The sequence below is a fragment of the Vigna umbellata genome, chromosome 5 (assembly GCF_029865625.1).
Source record: "Vigna umbellata cultivar VRB3 chromosome 5, Vumbellata_1.0, whole genome shotgun sequence".
Classification (NCBI taxonomy): Eukaryota; Viridiplantae; Streptophyta; class Magnoliopsida; order Fabales; family Fabaceae; genus Vigna; species Vigna umbellata.
The window spans coordinates 6,825,732-6,849,666 of record NC_142169.1 but is presented as its reverse complement, the minus strand read 5'-3'; the positions used below and the strand labels follow the sequence as shown (position 1 = coordinate 6,849,666).

The following is a 23,935-nucleotide window of genomic DNA, read 5'->3' as shown; positions in this document are numbered from 1 at the left end:
TGTTCCTTGGATGAATGTTGCGGAAATGTTGTGGTAAATGGTCCAAGGATGATGAGATAATGTATGAATGGTGTAGAAGATCAAAGCCTCTAGGAGATATGGTTGTGGTGGTGTAGTGTTTGGTGGCTCCAAGAGAGGTTAGGTCAACTCAAGGAGGAAGGTGACTAGAGGGGCCTCATGGGTTGCTCTAGTCTTGATCTAAGATGAGTAGTATGGCCAAAAATGGGCAGCATAACATTACTCAACATCAAAGATGAAATACAAGGGTGGAGACACATCTATTTATAGGCCAAGGGTGTCTCCTTCTAACCCTAAAAGCATGATCTCCCACCTTTGCTCTTACTGGAAAAAAATGAAGCCTTCTAAGGAGTGGACGTGTCCACAAATCCTCTCCAATGATGGGAGGACATGTGGTCACTCACAAAACACAATCCTCTCCATTCCTAGAGTGCCATGTGGCCACTACTAAAAGTAAAAACTCTCTACTCCTAAGGTGCCATGTGGCTACCTTTTAAAAAGTAAATCCTCTCCAATGAAAGCATGACACATGGCACACACTTTCCACTTGGTTTGGATGTCTAACTTTTAAGGAAAATCCTATGCTACTTAGGCCTTAATACAAGCCTTAAACAAACCTACACTACATGGCCTAATATAGTGGCCTAAATTCCAACACTACTCTTCAATCCATGCTTCATGATTGCTCCAAAGGTGGTCCACAAGGTAGAGTTGACACCATCTTCAAGGATGACTTTAACTCTCTTGAAAGTGCTTGACCATGGCTAAGGGATTTTCCATCAGACTGTCTCGAGTCAAAGCTTAGGATAGGCCAGTCCAAGTCATAAATCAAGACTAAACAATTCGATCGTAGATTGAGATGTGTCAGCCTAGTTCAAAAGCCGACATGTGCCAACTTAGGTCGAAGGTCTATATAAGTTGGCCTTGTCAAAAGTCGAGACAGTTAAACCCAGATTCAAGGTCGATACTTGTAGGCCTCGATTGAAGGTCGAGACTTGTCGGCCTCGGTTGAAGGTCGAGACTTGTCGGCCTCGGCTGAAGGTCAAGACTGACGAACTAGAGCCGATATGTTTAATAGTTCGTTATCCCATGCACAAAAGGGTGACAACATCAGACTCCCAGCCTTGTAGGGGTTTGATTAGTCATATTCATTCGTGATGTTTTCCTTCTAGTGTTTTCTTCTTCTTCAATTGACTCCTCCAATTGTCATTATTTTGATATGTCTCCTCAAGTTGTCTTTGAATCATAAAATTTTCATCTCTCTAAGTTGTTTCTCCTCCTCATTCTTCCTCTTAACCTTAACCAGTTGTTATTACAACTCCAAGAATAATGTAGTGTTTGAATCTATGTTGTTATATTTTCTAGTCACCACTTGTTTATCTTGATTGGTCATGTTTCTCGTAGATATCATTAGATCTTCTAAGTATACATCGACACCACGATAAGTGTCAAATGTTCTTGTATGGAACCAAATTGTTTTGTAGAATCATGTGTGCGTATATTCTAATGTCTAAGATGCTCTTGTGTGGCTCATGATTCAACTAATGGAGTCGGGGTAGCTATAGACACCATAATGTTCAAGTCATTGATATGATTTAGGTAACATGTATATAAACCTTTAGGAATACATTCTCGTTTTAGGAATGTTCAAATACTATAATAAATACCATATCTTAATTATTTGACATAGGATAGTATTATCCTATGTAGATCAAGATAATGCTAGCTAACTTGACCTCTTATTGTTTTTATAGTTGTAGGATAGAATAATTCCAATCTTATACAATACAAAAAAATAACCTGAATCTCATTTAAGTAAATTATATACAATATATTAACAAATTATAAATAGTTCTTAAATAATTAGCATTTCTCTCACTAATAACTTTATATTTTATCACTTAGTTTTTCTAAATTACTCAAATAACACGGATTGAGTATCATATGATATCTATACCTGCCTATCAAGAAGGAGATAATTAAAATATGCATGTATCACCCATTAACATTCATTATGGATTTACGCGTGTGATATAAGCTTGTAGTCTAATTGATACTTCAATTTGGTTTCTTAGATTTAGTATTTATGTGATTTTGATATATCTAAGTTATATATATATATATATATATATATATATATATATATATATATATATATATCCAAAACTCTAGTTAGAATTTCTAAGATTTTTGAAGTTGATATTGTCCTTTACTTAACGTTTTCCTTGAACTTTGTTAAGATCATTCAAGAAAAGATAATTTCATCTTTTCCCATAATACTATGTCAAAATATAGATCCAAAGGCCTCTATTTTTGTGTTTGTCTCATTCTATAATGGAACATAAGTGTGTTGTGTAACGACACATTGAACATAACTCCACACGTTGGAATTAGTTATGTTCGGCTTTCTCTCTCATACAAATCGAGAGAATGTTACAACTTATGTCCATTTTAGTCGCCACATTATGTGGGAAGATAAAAAAAAATTCATCATCCAAATTTGTTCCTATAGTGGCCAAAACTCTCCACGGTGTCTCTTTGTTTCTTGGTTTGTTAAGCCCCATTAGATGCATGGCATTTGGGTTTTGATGGGGTTTGGTTCTTCATTTGGGTTGTGTTTCATACTTTGTCCTTCCGTTCTCGAACCTCATTAGAAATCTTTTTCCTTCTTCTTTGTTTTCTTTCATTAAACATTCCAAATTAGAGTTTTTGGAGCTCCTCTTCTTCTGATTTCAAAGCTCTTAAGACAAAGATATTAAAGTCTCCTTAAAAGTTTAAAACCATTTTCACTTTGTAAAATATGTTTTTCTTTGCGGTTTTGGGGACGTAAATAGAAAAGGAAGCTTCTGTTGATGGATTGAAAATTTGGAGTCTCCAGGATTTTAAATTGAATCTATCTAAAGGTCCTTCTTTTTTTTTCTCCTTGAAAAAATCAATTTTTTTCTGTTTAGTATTTGTAGAGAAATGAGTTGCTTTTCATGTTTTTCATCAAGTAAAGCAGCCAAACCTTCTAACAATGGAAAGAGGATGCCACAGCCTACTTCTCATTCTCCCAACGAATCAGCTCAGTCACTACCAGGTGAAATCATTTGAACAAGAAATATCAATCATCAACTTTTATTATATACTTTTGTCATTAATATATATTTTGTATTCTTTTCATTAATATTTATTTTGTAATAAAAAATATAGAAATAAATATGTTTGTAGTCTTTAACCTTTGATGTAAAATTGATTTTTTTTATCTCAAATTTTAAGAGAGTCCAAAATTTAAAAACAAATATATATATATATATATATATATATATATATATATATATATATATATATATATAGATCTCATAACCGCTTGAATTCTTTTTGAGCAGTTATGATATATATAAGTTTGGAATATTATTTAATAAGTTTAAAAAAATTAATGTTATTAAATAAAAAGATTATATCTATTATTTTTTAAAATTAAGAATTAAAATGTATTAAAATTTGAGACAAAAATAAATTTTAATTTCGGGTATAAAAATTAAGAATATATTTAACTCAAAAGTTTGTCTCATGATTTTTAATGCAAACTTGTTTAGTTACAGAGAATCACAATTACAAGGCAAAGACAAACCATCAAACAGAACCTAAAATAGAGAAGGAGGTAAAAAAAGATAAAGAGAACAACAACATTGCTGCTCAAACTTTCACCTTCAGGGAATTGGCTAATATCACAAAGAACTTCAGGCAAGAATGCCTAATAGGAGAAGGTGGTTTTGGGAGGGTTTACAAAGGAAAACTTGAAAAAACCAACCAGGTAGGACAATGGCACTTTATTTTGCAGCTATATTACTCAGTACTCAGTTCTTTTTCTCTGGTGATATTGATGATCTTTTGAAGAACATGCCTCTGATATTTGTAATTAATTAAATATACACAGGAAGTAGCTGTAAAGCAACTTGACAGGAATGGATTACAAGGGAACAGAGAATTTCTTGTTGAAGTTTTAATGTTGAGTCTTTTGCACCATAAAAATCTAGTGAATCTAATTGGATATTGTGCTGATGGAGATCAAAGATTATTGGTCTATGAGTACATGCCATTGGGATCCCTTGAAGACCATCTTCTTGGTAAGATTCTGCTTATTCCTTCTGCTCATGTGAACAATTGATAAAGGTTCCCAACATATTTTGCTGAATTTTGTAGCAGATCTTGAACCACGACAAAAGCCTCTAGAATGGTTCCATAGAATGAAAATAGCTTTGGATGCTGCAAAAGGTCTAGAATATTTGCATGACAAAGCGAATCCTCCAGTGATCTACCGTGACTTGAAATCATCAAACATCTTATTGGACAGAGAATTCAATGCAAAACTGTCTGATTTTGGACTTGCAAAGTTGGGTCCTACGGGAGACAAATCTCATGTATCTTCAAGAGTAATGGGTACTTATGGATACTGTGCTCCTGAGTATCAAAGAACTGGTAAACTAACTGTACAATCAGATGTATACAGCTTTGGAGTTGTTATGCTTGAATTGATCACCGGAAGGAGAGCCATTGATAACACAAGAAAACCACATGAGCAAAATCTCGTTAATTGGGTCAGTTTTCCCTAATTCACTTTATATAAAAAAATGATTTTGATTTGTTAGATTTTGCCCTAATTGTTCCTGAACGAAGCAGGCAGAACCAATATTCAAGGAGCCAAACAGGTACTCAGAATTGGCAGACCCAGTTCTTGAAGGAAAGTTTCCGGTGAGATCCTTGAATCAAGCAGTGGCAATAGCAGCCATGTGTTTGAATGAGGAGCCATCAGTGAGACCTTTGATCAGTGATGTTGTGACTGCCCTTAGTTTTCTTGGGACAATCCCAAAGGGTGAAGAAGACCAACCAGGAGCATCTCCTGTTGACATGCCCTCCCCATCACACGACCCACAACAACCCACCAATGCTTCTTCCAATCTTCTTGATCAAGATCTCGCTGCCATGGAACGCCAAAGAGCAGTTGCCGAAGCCATCGAATGGGGCAACAATTCTAGGAACAAAGCACCGCACCGTCAAACTCCTCCTTCTTTGTAAATCCACTGCAATTATATTCACATCATTTCACTCTACTATGTATATAACTATATATATACACCTAAATCTCCAAGCACAAAAGGATCTCATCGCTCAGAACTCCAACGCTGCTTCTACAACACTGCAAGAGTTACTTGGTGTTGTTGTATGATCCATGGCTCCTATATAAACTTTTGAACGCTGGTATCATCTATTCTATTGTAGCATTTTCATTCTTAATGAACAATGACAAAAGCCAGCTATATAAAAAGTGCACCCTCTTATGTAGTAGTAGTAGAATGGAAAAGCCCGTTTTGTTTGTAGTGTTAAATGTTGAAATAATAAGACCAATTACATATTGGGAAGCTGCTAGTAAAACGTTATATTGGAGTCAACGGAAAATATGTATTAGACTAAAACGGAAGGACATATAAGTTTTCATAACACACGTTTATATTTATTTAATATATATTATAAAAATAAAATAGTCACAGAAAAAGTATATTTTTGTATTTATAAAAGAAAAAAAAAACTAAAAGTAGTGCTTTATAAATGTAAAAAATTTATTTGTATTAAAATATCCTTTCTCGTTTTCTTTAGCATATAAATAAAATAATGAAAACAAATAAAATGTATTACGTTAGATTATCTATGTTTTTTAGACTGAGGAGGAGCTAGATCCACATCAGTTAATCAAAGAGATGCAGCAGAAGAAAAAAATAATTAGCGCAATCGGACTTAATGAGTACTTTAATATAATATTAAATTTATTAAAATAAATACAAAGCAATATCTATATATATTTGAAAGTAAGTCAGAAGAAGGGAATTGTATTCAATTAGGATTATCCAGAGTGGGTCTGGCATTAAAATATTTTTGTCTCAACATGTCTGACGAATTTGTAAACATTTAGTCTAAGATACTAAGATAATTTAGACCGAATGGATAAAATAATAAAAATTTTATCTTTAAATTTATATTAACATTATTTTTCTGGGTCTTATACGTATAAATAAAATACTAATTTTTAATTTCTTAAATATAGTTCCAACTAGTTAATGCTCATTTACAAATAAAACAACCTTAAATAAATTTTCAAAATTTATATATATATATATATATATATATATATATATATATATATATATATAGTTTACTATCATCAAATAAAATAATATATTATATTAGAAATAGAGTCTCAATTTGACTTATGAAAACTTTTTTATTAGTTTCCTTTTTAAAGAAGATAATATTTAGTTAAAGTGAGTCTCACTTAAAATAAATAAATATATATATATATATATATATATATATATATATATATATATATATAATATTCATTCCAATCTTAGGTTCTCATCAGTTTTGATTATTGACTTTAATAAAGATGTTGACCTTCGACTCAAATTAACTTAACTTAATTCTTTAATTCAAATTGATTTGTGTAAATTGCTTTTGGCTTGGAACGATTTGTGTCTTTAGTTCAACTTGATTCGTCCTTAATAGATTTTCAATTAGTTATTTTGTGATTGATAAAAATCAAATGAGATTCAATAAGTTATATGTTAAATTTAGAATATAAATTAAAATTTCTTTAATAAGTTTACTTATAAATAAATTAAAGTTAGATGTAGAAGTATTTTTTTTGATAAAATAACAAATATATTAAAAGAAGAAATAGGGTTACCTAACTTATATACAAATAAATGTATAAAAATAAGTTAAAAAAAAACTTGTCATCATGTGTAATGTCTCTTTAACTAAATACTAGATCATTGTCCTCGAACAAACATTACATAAAATAATAACTCAACTATTTTTTATAGGCTATTGTATACTTTTTAAATATAGAAAAATCAATGTTTCGAGATGTTACTTGTCTTCATTATTCTAAAAGAAAGAAAAAAAATTTATTCAAAAAAATCCTTATAGGTATATCAATGGAGGAGAGCTCAAGCCAAAAACCAGGTCTACCGCTTTTGTTGAATAATTGGTTACAACAACATAATTTGCCAAAAAACTATCACACAAAAATATAGATTTCATAACAAAAAAGAAAAGAAGAAGAATACAAGAAAAAGGCTATTTACAGACAAATTATTACATACGAACCTGTATATAATGGAACTGTTACATACAGATATTATATACGGACAGAGAAAAAGTTAAAAAATTTAACCTTAAGTGAAAATAGTAGAGAACTAATTGGAAAGTTCTCGAGGCATTTTTAGCTTTCCCTCTTAGCTTTCCCTCTCAACTTTCCCTCTCATCTCTTTCCCTCTCGATCATAAACCACTGTCATCGAGCCATTCTTCATTGCCTCTTCTCGTCGTTCTCATCTTCTCATCGAGCCGTTATTCTGGAGCATTTCCCCTCCATCATCTGGAACCTTAAGTGAAAACATTGTTTGGACTCCTTGAAGCTTCCTCCACGAGTAAACACAACATAATGTAAGAACAACGGTGAACAGCGAGACGACGACAGATTCGATGAAGGACCTTAGCAAGAGAACTCGAAAGAGGAGGAATGCGTCTGGAAAACCCTAGGTTCGTGATAATACTCTAGGAGCAGGAAGGATTCGAAGCAGAGTGGAACGTAGGAAGATTGTTCGGTGGAAAAGGAAGATTCAACGGCTGAATCGGTGAAACGGTGAAACGGTGCCAAAATGAGGATTTAATCAGTAGATTCGGTGGAGAAGGTTGTAACGAAGACGAATCAAGTCGCAAGATGTGATTCAATGATGTGAATCACGAAGATGAAGACTCTGTGAGAGTGATGAGGTGAGGATATTCACGAGCTCGAGAAGAAGCTAGGTTTAGCTTTTCTGGTTCTACTCCATTCATTTCAATTCCATTTTTAATTTCATATATAAAATAGGAACACGCTCTTTTTCATTTCATTTCTCATCTGCAATTTTCATTGCCCGCTGAAACCCTTCATTTTCCCTTAGTGGCGGATCAGGTTCCGGGAATTCCTCGCTAATTAAGGTACACTACTTTTACTTCTTGAGCGGTATTTGTTTCGCCATGACTAAGAATCGTTTTCGCTACACACAATTTTTGCTTAGGGTAAGGATTTTCGTCCTTTTTCTCCGTAGTCATTTCACATTACTTTGTTTTATGAGTTGAATGAGTCACGAGATAATGTAATTGTATAATTTGTGTTTACGTGGAGTGTAGGATTGTTGTGTGCAAATATAAAGTTGTGAGATGGAGGATGGTGAGAGACCCACGGGTAATTCGCATGGCATTTCTGATATGGATGATGTTGTTTGATCTGTGTTTTAGAGAACATTTAGAAGTGTAAGATGAAAATATGATAAACATTTTGCAACGGCGGTGGAAGAGATCATCTGGGGTTATTGTTCTGTTTTTAGTTCATCAATGGAGATGATAAACGCACAAGAAAATCAGAGTATATAAATAATTTATATGAAGGGCGTCTTGTTCAAAATGGAAGAAAACCAAGGGAGGTTTTTATTAGATTTAAACCAAACATTGGTAATGGAGAAAAGAAGTCTTCTGCTTTATTGTATCTTGGTGGTTCTGTTTTGTCTCTGGATTTCTACTAGTGAACTATGTATGTGATGAGGTTTCTTTCCATTGTTTGGTGTTTTTCTGTTGCTTCACAGGTTCATGTACAAGCAATTAGGGGACTGCCTCTTTTCTGTAAGGATACACTTGAGAATATAGGAAAGATGGTTGATATACTTGTGCAAATTCTTGGCTCTGGTAAGTTGGGCACTTTGTAGGTTTTACGGTTGAGAACATAGCCATGATTGATTGTAGCATGTTTTCTCCTATTTCATTCTTGTAGAAGAATTTGTGGAGCCTGATGATGTGCATAAGGCTCTGATGTCATTGCTGAGGCAGGATGTCAAAGGCACCGTGATATATCTTTACCTTGTTAGGAAACACATTTGCAGCCTTGTAACTAGAAAACACCACTTTCCAGAGCAGCAAATATAGAGAGAATGGGACTTGATTGATTGGTATTTCGATAAGCTCCACTGAGTTTCAAACACACTCTTAATAGTTTAAATTTTACTAAGGAACTTGAGTCTGTAAATGCTAAAGTAAAACAATTTATAATTTTGGGTGTTGCATTAGTATGATGATTGACGTGTGCTTAATTGATTGAATTCTTTTAAAACTTGAGTCTCCCTTTTTCTAGTCATATTTACCTCTCTTGTTAACCTAGGCTATATTTATAATTTGCACAGTCACACAAAAGGCTGTAAACAGAAGTAAAGTGGCTGCCACGCTGGAATTTTTGCTGCCACGGTGGAATTAATCAAGTGGATGATGTTTTGAAGTGTTCACTCCTTTCACTATCTCTTCTCCACATGGATTCAAGATTCATACGCTCTTTCTTCACTTATCAACTATCTAGGATTCATTTGAGAAGAAAAAGAAAGAGTTATTTGAGATGGTATGTGTAACATGCTTAAAAGAACAGGGGCAGAAAGGGGAATGCACAAATAAAATAAACATGGGGCAAGAGATGGCAGAAAATGCATGCAGCAAAACCGTTAGGAGAAGCACACGTCACAGGAAGAGAAATCAGTATTTGGAGGATTTCGTTTGACGGAGGACACATGTGTCTGGTATGAATCTTTCTCTCATCTTCTAAACTCTCTGAACATTCCCTCTGCTATTTCCTGCTCACTCTGAAATAATTCTCTGCATCAGGGTGGATCATTACGCTTCCAGATCAGCCATCACCGACCCATTCCATTATTCTATTACTATTGCATTGTTGTTGTTTGGTTGTAATAGAATAGAAACTTCATTGTTATATATATACACTCTGCTATACAGTTTTACAATAAAAAGAATTACATACGTTTCATTGGTGCTTTCATTGCTCTTCATGGCTGAAGTTACACGGTTGAAGGATCTTCAAGCTGAATTAAAAACCCAAGGTAGTGAGATTCAAAGGTTGTTGGACCGATTTGAGCTGCGAGATCGTCAACAACGCGAATACAATGCACAAAAAGAGGCGGAAAATCAGCATCGATTTGATCAAATACAAGCAACATTGGAACGCTTGTTGCTGGAAGGTTTAATTGCTTCCTTTGTCCTCAGTTTGGTTGAATTGTGTCAAATTCATCCTCATTTTTAAAAAAGTTTCATTGTCGTCCTCACGTGGTGTAAAAGTTTCATTGTCGTCCTCACGTGGTGTAAAAGTGTCAATTGAATCCAAACATAGAAAAAATTTGTGTCAAAGTAGTCATTTTTCCTATATCTCTGTGTCTTCCTTTCATACAATCAAGTACAGATATTCATTTTACCTTATCCAATTTAAGGCTTTTCATAGCTCCAGAGAAGTGACATATGAAAGGAAGACACAGATATATAGGAAAAATGACTACTTTGACACAAATTTTTTCTATGTTTGGATTCAATTGACACTTTTATACCACGTGAGGACGACAATGAAACTTTTTTAAAAATGAGGATGAATTTGACACAATTCAACCAAACTGGGGACAAAGGAAGCAATTAAACCTTGCTGGAAAAATCAAACCATCAACAGCATGAAGAGTCGACGACGAACGCTTCACCAGGCCCGTTGAATGTTGCGCTTCCTATGAGGAATATTTCTCTGGAGTTTCCTCACTTTGATGGAACGTCATCCGTGCTTAGTTGGATTTTCAAGGCGGAGAAATTTTTCAACTATCATAATACTCTGGATTTGCCTAGGGTGGAGATAGCGGCTATGCATTTTGAGGGTGAAGTGGTGCCATGGTTTCAGATGTTACAAAGGTTAGCTGCTGTGAATACGTGGGTAGATTTAACCCGTGCTCTTGAGTCGCAATTTGGACCTTCGCCCTTCGATTGTCCAATGGCGGAACTGTTCAAACTGCAACAAATAGGTTCGGTATCTGAATATTATTTGCAATTTATGTCTCTGGCAAATAGATCAGCAGGTTTAAGTGATGAGGTGCTGTTAAATTGTTTTTTGAGTGGGTTAAATGTTGATATCAAGCGAGATGTGATGGCCCTATCCCCAATTTCATTGTTGAGAGCGGTGGCTTTGGCAAAGCTATATGAAGATAAATACAACCCTACAACCAAACCATCTTTCCTTAAACCTATGGTTTCCACATCTGCCATGAAACCTCTATTTCAACCTCTGCAACAAAATTCTCAGAATCAGAGAAGTCCTCTGAAAACAACCCTTCCACCTCTGTTACCCACTCCGAGTATTCCTCAACTAAAAAATAGCAATGTGAAGAGAATTAGCCCGGCGGAAATGCAATTGAGAAGAGATAAAGGCCTTTGTTATTTTTGTGATGAAAAATTCACTTTTAATCACAAATGTAGCAATAGACAACATCTTTTCTTGCAATTAGAAGAGGAGGATGTGACTGGGCATGGGCAAGATACTGTAAAGGATCCAGAAAAAGTGGATATTCCAAATCTTTCAGTGGAGGAGCATCATCTATCACTAAATGCTTTGAAAGGGGGAATCAGTGTGGGCACTATTCGGTTTTTAGCTCACGTTAATCAACTTCCTGTGCAAGTCTTAATTGATGGTGGTAGTTCGGATAACTTTTTGCATCCAAGGATTGCAAAATTTCTAAAACTTCCAGTAGAACCGACTTCCTTGTTTAAAGTGATGGTGGGGAATGGGAATTACATGACAGCTGAAGGAAAAATTGACCAACTTAAGGTGCAGGCACAGGGTCATTCCTTTATTTTGCCTGTTTTCTTACTACCAATCTCGGGTGCAGATTTAATTCTTGGAGCTAGTTGGTTAAAAACAATTGGTCCTCATATTGCAGATTATGATGCTTTGCAATTGAAATTACTTCATGAGGGCATGTTTATTACATTACAAGGAGACAAGGAATTGGTGCCAGCTCAAGCCCAATTAAATCACATCAGAAGAATGGTGCAGACTGATGCTATAGCAGAAATTTACAATCTGCAGTTATTGGACGAAAATCGCAACTTTAGTACCTTAATCGCAGCACAGACAAATATGGAACCTGAGTTAGCTCTTTTGTTGCAGACTTATGGTTTAATTTTTGATACTCCTCATACATTACCTCCTCCCAGATCACATGATCATGCTATACCCTTGTTGGAAGGCTCTAATCCGGTGAAGGTTAAGCCTTATAGGTATCCTCACAGTCAAAAAGAAGAGATTGAAAAGTTGGTAGAAGGAATGCTTAAGGATGGTATTATCCAGCATAGTAAAAGTCCTTTTTCTTCTCCTATTATTTTGGTCAAGAAGAAGGATGGCTCATGGAGAGTTTGTACAGACTATAGGGCTCTTAATGCTATAACGGTCAAAGACAGTTTTCCCATTCCAACAGTAGACGAACTGATAGATGAACTTTTTGGTGCTTGCTACTTCTCTAAGTTTGATCTTAGATCTGGATATCTTCAGATATTATTGAGGCCAGAGGACCGACACAAGACAACTTTTAGAACCCATCATGGCCATTATGAATGGTTAGTTATGCCATTTGGATTGACTAATGCGCCAGCTTCCTTTCAGAGTTTGATGAATGATATATTTCAAGGGTTGTTAAGGAGATTTGTGTTGGTTTTTTTTGATGATATATTGGTGTATAGTTGCAATTGGAAGGATCATTTATACCATTTGGAAGTTGTCCTTAGCATCTTGCAAAGGCATAAACTCTTTGCAAGGTTTTCTAAGTGCAGTTTTGGAGTGACACAAATTGACTATCTTGGGCATACCTTGTCTGGTTCTGGAGTAGCTATGGATGATAGCAAACTCGTTGCAGTTCGTACCTGGCCGCAACCTTCAAATTTAAAACAATTGAGAGGTTTCCTTGGCCTCACAGGATATTATAGAAGATTTGTGAAACAATATGCGACTATAGCTGCACCCTTAACCGAGCTCCTAAAGAAGGATGGGTTTCACTGGACTGAAAAAGCTACTGCAGCTTTTGAACAATTGAAGATGGCAATGACATCTGCTCTTGTATTGGCTATTCCTAATTTTAAAGAACCTTTTGTGTTAGAAACGGATGCTTCGGGAATGGCAGTAGGTGTTGTCCTAAGTCAGAACCAGCATCCAATTGCTTATTTCTCCAAGAAAATGTCACATAGAATGCAAAAACAATCTGCATATGTAAGAGAGCTGTATGCAGTTACCGAAGCCTTGGCTAAATTCCGACATTATCTCCTGGGCCACCATTTTGTCATTAAAACTGATCAACAAAGTTTGAAGCAATTGTTGGAACAAACTCTCCAAACACCTGAGCAACAACAGTGGTTGCCAAAGTTCTTAGGATATGACTTTGAGATACAATATAAAGCTGGGAAGGACAATATTCCTGCAGATGCTTTATCAAGAAGTTTTTTCATGGCCTGGTCCGAGCCACATTGTGTATGGCTTCAACAGTTGGTGGAGCTTACAAAAACATATTCGAAATTGTCTAACTTGTATAACCAATGTATTCAAGGTCAAGGTCCCAATTCCGAATATTCTGCCAAGGATGGTATTCTTTTTTGGAGGGGTCGTATCTTGGTGCCTAATAATTCCACGCTTATTAACCAAATCCTGCAAGAGTTTCATAATTCTAAGATTGGTGGGCATGCAGGTATCACCAAGACAGCTAGAAGAATTGGAAATCAATTCCATTGGCCTAATATGCAACAGGACATTCGCAAATTTGTCAATGAATGTGTGGTTTGTCAACAAGAAAAGGTGGATCACGCTTTACCTAAAGGGCTACTGCAACCGTTGCCTATTCCTCAACAAGTTTGGGAGGACATTGCAATGGATTTTATCACCCACCTTCCAGTTGTTACGGGGTATACAACAATCATGGTGGTGATTGATAGATTGTCCAAGTTTGCTTATTTCATTCCCTTAAAATCAGATTTTTCCAGCAAATCTGTTGCCGAAGCATTTATTGCTCAAGTGGTAAAGATCCATGGAATTCCCAAATCCATTGTATCTGATAGGGATAGAGTTTTTATTAGCTCCTTTTGGCAACACTTGTTTAAATCTCAAGGAACAACTTTAGCCATGGGATCCGCGTATCATCCTCAATCCGATGGTCAAACGGAGAATCTTAATAAGACATTAGAAATGTATTTGAGGTGCTATGTGTATGAGAATCCTAAGTCTTGGATGAATATGCTGCCTTGGGCCCAATATTGGTATAATACGTCTTTTCATCACAGCTTAGGAATGACTCCCTTTCAAGCAGTGTTTGGACGATTTCCTCCGCAACTTGCACAATATGACCAAAATCAGAAGGATCCCCTGTCAGTCCGAGAAGCTTTGATAGCTAGAGATAAAATCATTTCACAGTTAAAGGCTAATTTATTGAAGTCTCAACATTATATGAAACAACAAGCAGATAAAAAGAGGAGAGACTTTCACCTACAAGTAGGAGATCTTGCTTTAGTCAAACTGCAACCATACAAGCAACAATCTCTGGCCTTTCGTAAAAATCATAAATTGGGATTAAAGTTTTTTTGACCCTTTGAGGTGATTGAAAAGATAGGGTCAGTTGCTTACAAACTCCAGTTGCCGGACACAGCAAAAATTCACCCAGTGTTCCATATTTCCTTACTTAAGAAGTTCCAAGGTAGTACACCACAACCATATCTTCCTCTGCCATTAACTACCTCTGAGTTTGGCCCCACTGTGCAACCTTGGAAAGTATTAAAGTGTAGGGTGATAACAAGAAACCAGCAGAAGGTGTCACAGATATTACTGCAATGGGACATTTTAGAGCCTAAAGAAGCTAGTTGGGAAGATGTGGAGGAGGTGAAAGAATCTTATCCCTTGTTCAACCTTGAGGACAAGGTTGTTTTTGATGAAGAGGGTAATGTAACATGCTTAAAAGAATAGGGGCAGAAAGGGGAATGCACAAATAAAATAAACACGGGGCAAGAGATGGCAGAAAATGCATGCAACAAAACCGTTAGGAGAAGCACACGTCACAGGAAGAGAAATCAGTATTTGGAGGATTTCGTTTGACGGAGGACACATGTGTCTGGTATGAATCTTTCTCTCATCTTCTAAACTCTCTGAACATTCCCTCTGCTATTTCCTGCTCACTCTGAAATAATTCTCTGCATCAGGGTGGATCATTACGCTTCCAGATCAGCCATCACCGACCCATTCCATTATTCTATTACTATTGCATTGTTGCTGTTTGGTTGTAATAGAATAAAAACTTCACTGTTATATATATACACTCTACTATACAGTTTTACAATAAAAAGAATTACATACGTTTCAGTATGATTCACGTCATGAATTTTTGTTTAATAATTATATTTTCTTTTTTTGGCAAGATGACATGGTTCTCTGTACTTTATTTGTGCAAGCTAGCTTTTAATTTTTGCAAATGTTGCTTTAGGTTAGCATTCCTACGTGGTTGGTTTACTGTGGATACTAGGCTTGAAAGCTTGTCAGTTTATTTGGCTCACCCCAGTGTTTTTCTGCAAAAATGTATTATGCAGATCTTAGCATTGTCGGCAAGCCTGAAGATGATAAGGTAATGGCATCATTGTCTTGAAAAATGTATTTTAAATACTCTTGTAAATAAATTTATTTTTAAAAGGAAATTTAAATGAGTAATATTAAAATATAATTTAAGAGATTAATTTTGTGAAGATAACTTTTATTTTAGAACTATAAATAAAATATAAAATTATGTAAAATCAAACTTTAAACAATTTTTAAATAATTAACATTTTGTTTAATAATTTTAGAAATTCTCATTCAAATATTTTAAACTATGATTTTGCTATCAATTTCATCATAAAGAAATAATTAAATACAATTAAACACCCACTTTCGCTCTCCGAGAATGTATTTTTTTATTGTATATCTGAGTGTTTAGGACAATTATTTTTCATATCTTATTAGTAATATGATTTTTTGGTGATAAAGTTTACTTGTGAGTAGGTATCAAACAAAAAAAGGCTAAGGGTTTGATGAAAATGGGGTCGCTCCTGATATGGTTCCTAACCTTTGTCCACCATCCCTCAAGCATATGAAGTTGTCATGGAGGATGGAAAGTTTTTCTACAAGCAACCAGGAGAACTCCTAACACCATTCAACATAGGAGGTCAATTTGATTCAAACTAAGAGTTGCATGACAATGATCAAGTACAAGATAAAGAATCCTTTATTTTTCTTCATTCTTATTGTAAGTATTAGTATTAGAAACATCCACACTTTAGTTATTAATATGTTTGAGTACTTAGATATTTGAATTTATTAGTATGTGAACTTTATGCGTGAAATTATTGTTGAGTTTCTTGGGTTTTGTGGTCATATGGACAAACTTGATTGCATTTTCCTTGGGTGCTTGTTCTTTGGTCAGAGATGAACTTTCAACTTATTAAAGTTATATGTATTGGATGAGTGAGGTCATCTAATTGTTTTTTTATAAAGCCATAAAGTTTCATACGGATATATTCGTATATAATCCGTATATAACTTATATACGAATAAATCCGTATATAACTTATCTATGACAGTTTTATATACGAATTTTTGCCCGTATGTAAACCGTATGTAACCAAGTGTTATATACGAATTTTGGGTTTTATATACGAATTTTGACTGTGTATAATTCAATTTTTTCTTGTAGTGAAAAAGATGTTATCTTTATAAAAATTTTCCCACTAGTACATTCTTATCCTACTATTTCCAAATATGATCTTAAGTATCACAATTGTCAAATATGATCTTAAGTATCACAATTGCCAAATATGATCTTAAGTATCACAATTGCCATATATAAGTAAATAGATTCTTACCATACTATTTCCAAATATGATTTAAAGCATCATAATAGCCATATATAGGTAGTATTCCATTATAAAATCATTGTACTAAAGTGTAACACATGATTAATATCTTGATAATTAAGTAATTGATGTGTGAGTGATACTATCAAAGTGATGTGTTAACTTGTTAATAATTGATGGTTTGGATGGGTGTGAGTTCAATTCTAGGGAGAAAGGGAGTTAAAGGAAACCTTTGTTTTATTTGTATTTTTGCTTAGGGGCAAAATGATCTTTTACCTTTATTTAATTGGTGTACAAATTAAATAAAGGGGGTGTAAAATGTAAAAGAGTTTGAATTAAATAAAATAAAAGGCTAGAGAAGGGAACATAAGATAGAAGAGAATTAAAGATTTAGATAGATTGGTTTTTAAAATATATTATTATAAGTGAGGAGATATTAGAGATAGAGTTGAGTTTATTTATAAATATTAAGATATAGAGAGAGGGGTGTATTGTGTGTTTTAGAAACCCTAGAAAATATAAATCAAAGAGAGAAAACATAGGAAGAAAGGAAATTGATGTTTTGAGGAGAAGAAGAGAGAAAACAACATAAACTTAATGCAAAGGAAGATTTGTGATGTTTTTGGGTTGTAGATAAAGTCCTAGTATTGCTCAATGTATGGGAAAGCTTACCATTGTTGCTTGTTGTTATATCTTATATGTTTTATTGATTATATTGATTGGTAGTCTCTGTTTTGATGTATGTGTATATATGATTATGGTTATGATTACGTGTGATTATTGTTGGGTAAGGGTTGTGTAGGCATAGGGATATGGTTTGTTGGGTTATTCCAACAGAGGGTTTAATGCTAAGAGGGAACAAAGGTATGATGCTTAAGTGTTTCCCATACAAATATATGTTGTAAAGGTGTTGTGATAATCATATGAAGTATATATGGGTTTGTTGGGGTATAACATGTATAATGATTGAGTTTGGATTATTCAAGTGTTATGATGTATGTGTTTGAGTATGTTACAAGGGTATGTGATGCTTGAATGCATGTATGATGTCTGAAGCATGTTTTCACATGATTTGGGATTGATACATGGGGGTTAGACCTTAGGTTTTGCTCTAGGAACGTGATTATTCGCGAGAATAATCGATTATCTAAGATGATAATTGATTGTCCCTTTATGCATATGAATTCTGGCGATTTGTTGTGTGGAATCACTAAGATAATCAATTATCTTAAGTGATAATCATTTATCACATGGTAATTTGTGTACATGTGTATGTTTCAGGAATAATTGATTATCACTTATGATAATTGATTATCTTGGAGTATTTTACTAGAAACATTGTGTTTTGATGAATAATGAATGTGAACCAAGCTTGACGAGCTGTGGAATGTGATGATAATCAGAGATTGAGATTAGTGGTTGTGTTTAAGGTCAGGTTTGACTTGTGGTTGAGATTGGAGCATGAGTGGAAGATGAAATGCACAAGAGCGTGTGTGGTTAATGAGCAGGAGGCATGGGAGATTAGTCTGCTTTTTGTACCTAGTAAATCCTGGTTCTATCTGCAGATAGGTGCTCCCTTTGGCATTGATTGTTCTAAAGGGAGGGATATTACCTTTGGCATTGGTTGTTGAAAAGGGAGTGACTCTCTTTAGCATTGGTTGTTGAAAAGAGAATGGTGTTCTCTTTGAAAAATAGTTGTAGAAAAGAGAATGGTAATCGAGTGTTGAATCTTCTTTGGTAAGGGGGATAGATGTTCTACCTTGTGTGATAGGGGAACAGGTCCAAAGTTAGAAGAAGGATGACTCGAGTGTATCTGTAAGAGAAGCTACAGATGGGTCTATAAAACCAGTTATAGGCGGGTGAGGTAAGGTACATGAATGTGACTGAGTTTTGACATGATGGAGTTCATGGTTTAGTGATGCTCATGCACTAGTGCAGAAATAGTATTTAATGTCACGCGTTTAATGTCTAACGAAAGGAACTCCAACGTAAAAACTTACCGGTGGCAGTTTCGTAAATAAAGCGTCATTATAGAAGCCAGTTAAATGAATCATCGATGTCAAATAAGCTACAGACGTCGGCTCCCTTAGGGTCAGACGTCAAATGGTCTGCACACAGGACTGAAAAGTCACTATTTTATTACCTTTAAACGTCGGCTACAGACCCCCCGAAGTCTAATTGCAATTAGACATTGACTCCCCTCTCCACGGACGTCAAAAATGTCCTAAAATATCTCATTTTGGGCGCCAATATTACTTTTTTTTACCACTTAGACGTCGGTTGGGAAGGGGGCCGACGTCAAATACCCTGCATTAACGTCTAGGTAAGTTTTCTTCGACTTTGCACCATTTAAAATCATTTTGCACCGATTATATTACGTTTGGAACCATTATCTTTTATTTGCACCGATTAAAATTTGTTTTCATTAGCTTTTGGTGTAGTTCTTGGGCGCATTCTAGGACAACTGCAACGGCGATTTTCACACCGTTATTGTGCATGTTTTTCTCCTCACCCTCATAGTGGCACTTGTGTACATCCTTAACTACTTCTAAAATTCTGGAAATTTTTGTGGTGTATTCTTGTGTTGTATATTGGTTTTTCATGGTTTCAGTGGAAAAAAATATTAACGATTTTTGTTTAAAATGCCCATAAATTGATGTTTGTTATTCTTACAATAGACGTTACTTAACGTCTATTATAAGGCAATAAACGTCAATTAACTTCTGTTCAAAGACAACAAACGTCAATTTATTGTCTCCCGCTATGACCTCAAACATTTAACATATGTCAAAAGCCTAAAATAACAGACGTTAAAAGTTATTTTTGTGTTAGTGATGGTGTTGTTATGATTGGGATAATCATGATGGTGGTGTAACTATGATGATGATCATGATATTGGAGATGTTCCAAGTTATGCTATGTTGATAATGGTGTTACTATAATGGTTATAGTAAGTAGTTAGCATAGGTGTTAATAAGTGGATAGACCAAAGGTCTATGTGTGAGATGTTAGTGATGACATTAAGGGTTAGAGATAATGGATCGAGGATCGAGTAATTCATTATGAAAAATTGTTTATGTTAGGAGATTAGGAATCCTGTTGTTCTTACTATTGTGTATGGGGTGGTTGTTTATGGTTGATATAGTCAGTGTGTTTATATCTTGTTATTTTGATTATTTTATCGGTATCTCACCTCATACGTGTTTGTGTTTGTGTGTTGCGAATGATATTATTGGCGATGATCGTATAGTGTGTTATACTTGAACGGATGACTTGTAGGTGGTGTTGAAGCATGATAGACTTGAGAAATGATGGGGGATAAACTTGGGGTTTTTATTTAAAGTTATTGAGGTTTAACTTTAAGACAATGTAATTGGAGTTAGTTTATTTTCCTTCATTATTTTTATTGGACAAATATTTTAGAACTATTATGTTTTGAATAAGTTATGCACGTTTAAATGTTAAGGTTTTGAAAATACGTTTCCGCGCTATAATGAATTTTTTGAAATTTATCGGCTTTTGAATAACTCGTGACATCCTAGAATTTAGGGCATTTCATATATCTATGGACTTGTAACTTTTGTATCTAAGTTAAAGTAAACATTGTGGAACCTCTTATCGACTGCCTACCTTGTGGGAATATAAATGACAAAAGAATCATTATAATTTCGGTTATCGCAAACACGCTGTGGTCTATTGAACCTTGTCTTTATATCTTTAATGTATTTAGAAGGTAATAACAAAATCTTCAGCTAAGTATCCATCGGCTATGTAACCTTTTGGTTGTGCCTTGTTTCGTACAAAGGTCTTTAAATGACTTAATTCCCTATAATAGTCAGAAATAATTATATTAAACAACTTGGATATATATAATATGATACCTTAAACTAAAAGTACTCAACATTACCTCTCTATAGGATACATATATCAATAATGAATTAGACCTCTAAGTTTTGCTTCCTCTACTAGATGGACAATTAAATGAACCATAACTATGAAGAATGATGGTGGGACTAACATGTCTAAGTGGCAAAGTGTAACCACAATGTGATCTTGAAGAATTTTAAGTTCTTGTAGATTTAAGCTTTTACTACAAAGGACTTTCAAGAATGAGCAAAACTCCACCAAGGTTGTAGTGACATGGTTTGATAACAAATTACATATTCCCAACGGAAGTAATTGCTCCATAATAATATGACAATCGTGACTTTTTAGTTCTGATATTTTATGTTGCACCTCATCAAAACATCTAGAAATGTTACTTGAGTAACCATGTCATACTAAAACATTTTTCAAATTTTTGAAAAACAACTTTTTGTTATCACGAGTTAGTGAAAACAAAGTAAGGTGATATCTTCAATTATCACCTGGCCAAAGATTTTGTCTTATGCCCATTTCCTTTAAATCTTTCCTAGCATTAAGATTGTCTTTGGATTTAGGCTTTTCATTCAGCAAAGTAGATATGATATTGTCAAATACATTTTTTTCAATATGCATAAAGTCTAAATTGTGGCATAACACATTAGACTCCCAATATGGAAGTTCAAAGAAAATGCTTCATTTTTTTCATTTTTTAACTTCTTGTCTATATCGTTTTAATCTACCATCCAAAATTATTTCTCTCCCAAATATAACATTAATATTTTCCACTTGCCTAAAAATGTCAAATCCTGACAATTTTAGTGGTGGATTTCGTTCTTCAATGCTTCCATCAAAGCGAACACGATTCAATCTAAATATATGATTTTTACATAAAAAGCCATGATGCCCCATAAAACACCACTTGTTACTATGAGGAAGACGACAAGGTTCTATATCAAAGTTACAAGTAGGGCAATCTAAACCTATATGTGTGTTCCAACCAAATAAAATACCTAGGTCAAGAAAGTTACTAATTGTCCACATAAGATCTGCTCACATTCTAAAAGTTTCATTCAATAAAGAATCAAATGTCCCCACACAATCACTCCATAGCTCACATTACTCATCCACAAGGGGTTGTAAGTACTTGATTCCCAATTAATTCAAATCTACTTACCTTGAAAACTTAGGGTTGTTGAAGTAAACATTGTCATGTAATGACACAAATAATACATTAGTTTCAAGTAAGTTAATTTTTAGCTTTTATTCTAATGCACAAGAATTGTAAAAAAGTGTAAGGGATGATAGGTACTCTTTGTATGATTCTGCCCCTTAGTGATTCGTTGCACAAGCACTACACCTCATAAATAGAGAAAATTATCAAAGAAAATTATTAGAGAATACTCAAACTAAAGAAAATTTTCCAGGAAAAAACTCAAAATAAAGAAATACCTTGAAGACCCTGAAGAATGTTGGGGTAGTAAACGATGCGATGTGATGATGAGCGATGACGATGACCATAACTATGGATGCAACCATCAATGTAATGACGATCACAAATACAGAATGTTGGCGACCGCAACGGGGACACAGTTGAATCCTACTTGACGACAAATGACAGGGACCACGAATGAACTGAGGACGGAGACCACAGACGATGATGACCTGAGGACACCATAGACAAGAACATTTTAGAGACATGAACGAACTACATTGTTTTAGGAAAAAATGAAAAGCTTGTGCGATGACATTTTAGGGAAAGGTGGAAAAAAAATGAAAGTGTTTTGTGAAGGTGGGTTTCGAAAATTTTATGAAAAGGTGGAAAATGTAAGACATGGAGGTAGGTTTGAGAAAATTTGAGTATAGGAGAAAAGGTAGAATGATGAAAAATGTATTTAATTTGTGGAAGTCATAAACCTTTTCAAAAAACAATTAAAACTCTCACTGTTATTAACATTTCGACCACTCCTTTTAACCATCTTAAATAATGTTAATTTATGGAGGATTTTTATAATCTCCACGAAATAAAACCTACTAAATAATAATTTTTTGTAGTAAACTTACTAAACACACATAAATTGCAAGTACATTATTGAACACAAACACTAATTAGAGTATAAGAAATTGACACTAAGACTTTTATACAATATCCAAGACAATACTTTAAATAAGGTTAGATTGAACATTTTCCGACAACATCAAAATAGTATTGTTTCTTTTATTCCAAATACAGCATGTAATTGCCTCTCATCAAACTCTATTGCATTTTCTATTTATATCTATAGGTGTTCAAACTGAAGTGCAAAGTTGCTATATTATGATGTATAGATGATAGTCCCACATCTTCCATATGTATAGCTACCTTATGCAGAAATAAATGACTAAGTTTTTATATTAATTCTACACATCACACAAGTTTTTGCTACTCATTTCATCATCCTTTTTGTTGCCACTTTATTGATTATTATTTTTATCAACAAAGAAAATTATATATTTATTGCATAATAGATATGACAATGAAGCCTAACAATAAACCCACACCTCCTTTAACTGTATTCTATAAAATCCCAGCTAAGAACATTGCAATGTTTCCCCTGCTTTTACAAGCTCAAAACTACCCCAACATTGTCACTTTATTAATTCTCACTCTCCGTGCAAAACATTGGGCTAGGCAAAGCTTTAATTTTCAAAAATAGGCCAAACAATGCACTTTCCTACCTTATATCTCCATTTTGGGCAATATTATATGTTGATTTCACAATATAAAAGTGATTATCTTCTCCCTTCGAAAACCATTTGTCCTTCATCTCTTTACATGGACTATTCCATTTTTGTATCTTGTGCATCATGGTAGTGACCATATGTTTCTTTTTCTTTTTCTTTCTGTTCAAACCACTTTCTTCTCCATAGGAAATTCCATATTCATTGGTCCAAATCTGTGGATTATGAATTCAACACCAACGACTCGATGAAAAAGACTTGAAGTTGGCCAATTTAATATAGTGCGCAAGTCATTTTGTAACGTACACGGCATTGAAAACTCTACTAATATTCATTATGCAAGGACCACGACAAAAAAAAGCAATGACGAACTTTTAACAATTCACACTTTAGTCTAATGGTAATAGTTTTTGTTCAGTACTCATGTTCAAAATTCATTTTTTCTTAATTTAATTATGTTTTAAGTTTTTCACAAATTCTAAAATTTATATTTTTCAATTGAATTATTGTCATTAGTTATTGTTTTCTTGGGT

At 34.2% G+C, this 23,935-nt stretch overlaps 1 protein-coding gene across 2 annotated transcripts; it reads left to right on the top strand.

The window, feature by feature from the left end:
- The first annotated feature begins 2,982 nt into the window (after window positions 1–2,982).
- Window positions 2,983–5,299, top strand: LOC124836461 (putative serine/threonine-protein kinase PBL26). 2 transcript variants are annotated; one of them, XM_047311623.2, is made up of 5 exons: window positions 2,983–3,097; window positions 3,603–3,814; window positions 3,938–4,127; window positions 4,207–4,598; window positions 4,681–5,299. In XM_047311623.2, the coding sequence occupies exons 1-5, from the start codon at window positions 2,983–2,985 to the stop codon at window positions 5,074–5,076; spliced, it is 1,305 nt and encodes a 434-aa protein (XP_047167579.1). In that variant the 3' UTR covers window positions 5,077–5,299. The 2 variants fall into 2 exon arrangements, with proteins under 2 accessions (XP_047167579.1, XP_087971700.1); XM_088115574.1 differs by having other exon boundaries at window positions 3,597–3,814.
- Window positions 5,300–23,935: the final 18,636 nt, after the last annotated feature.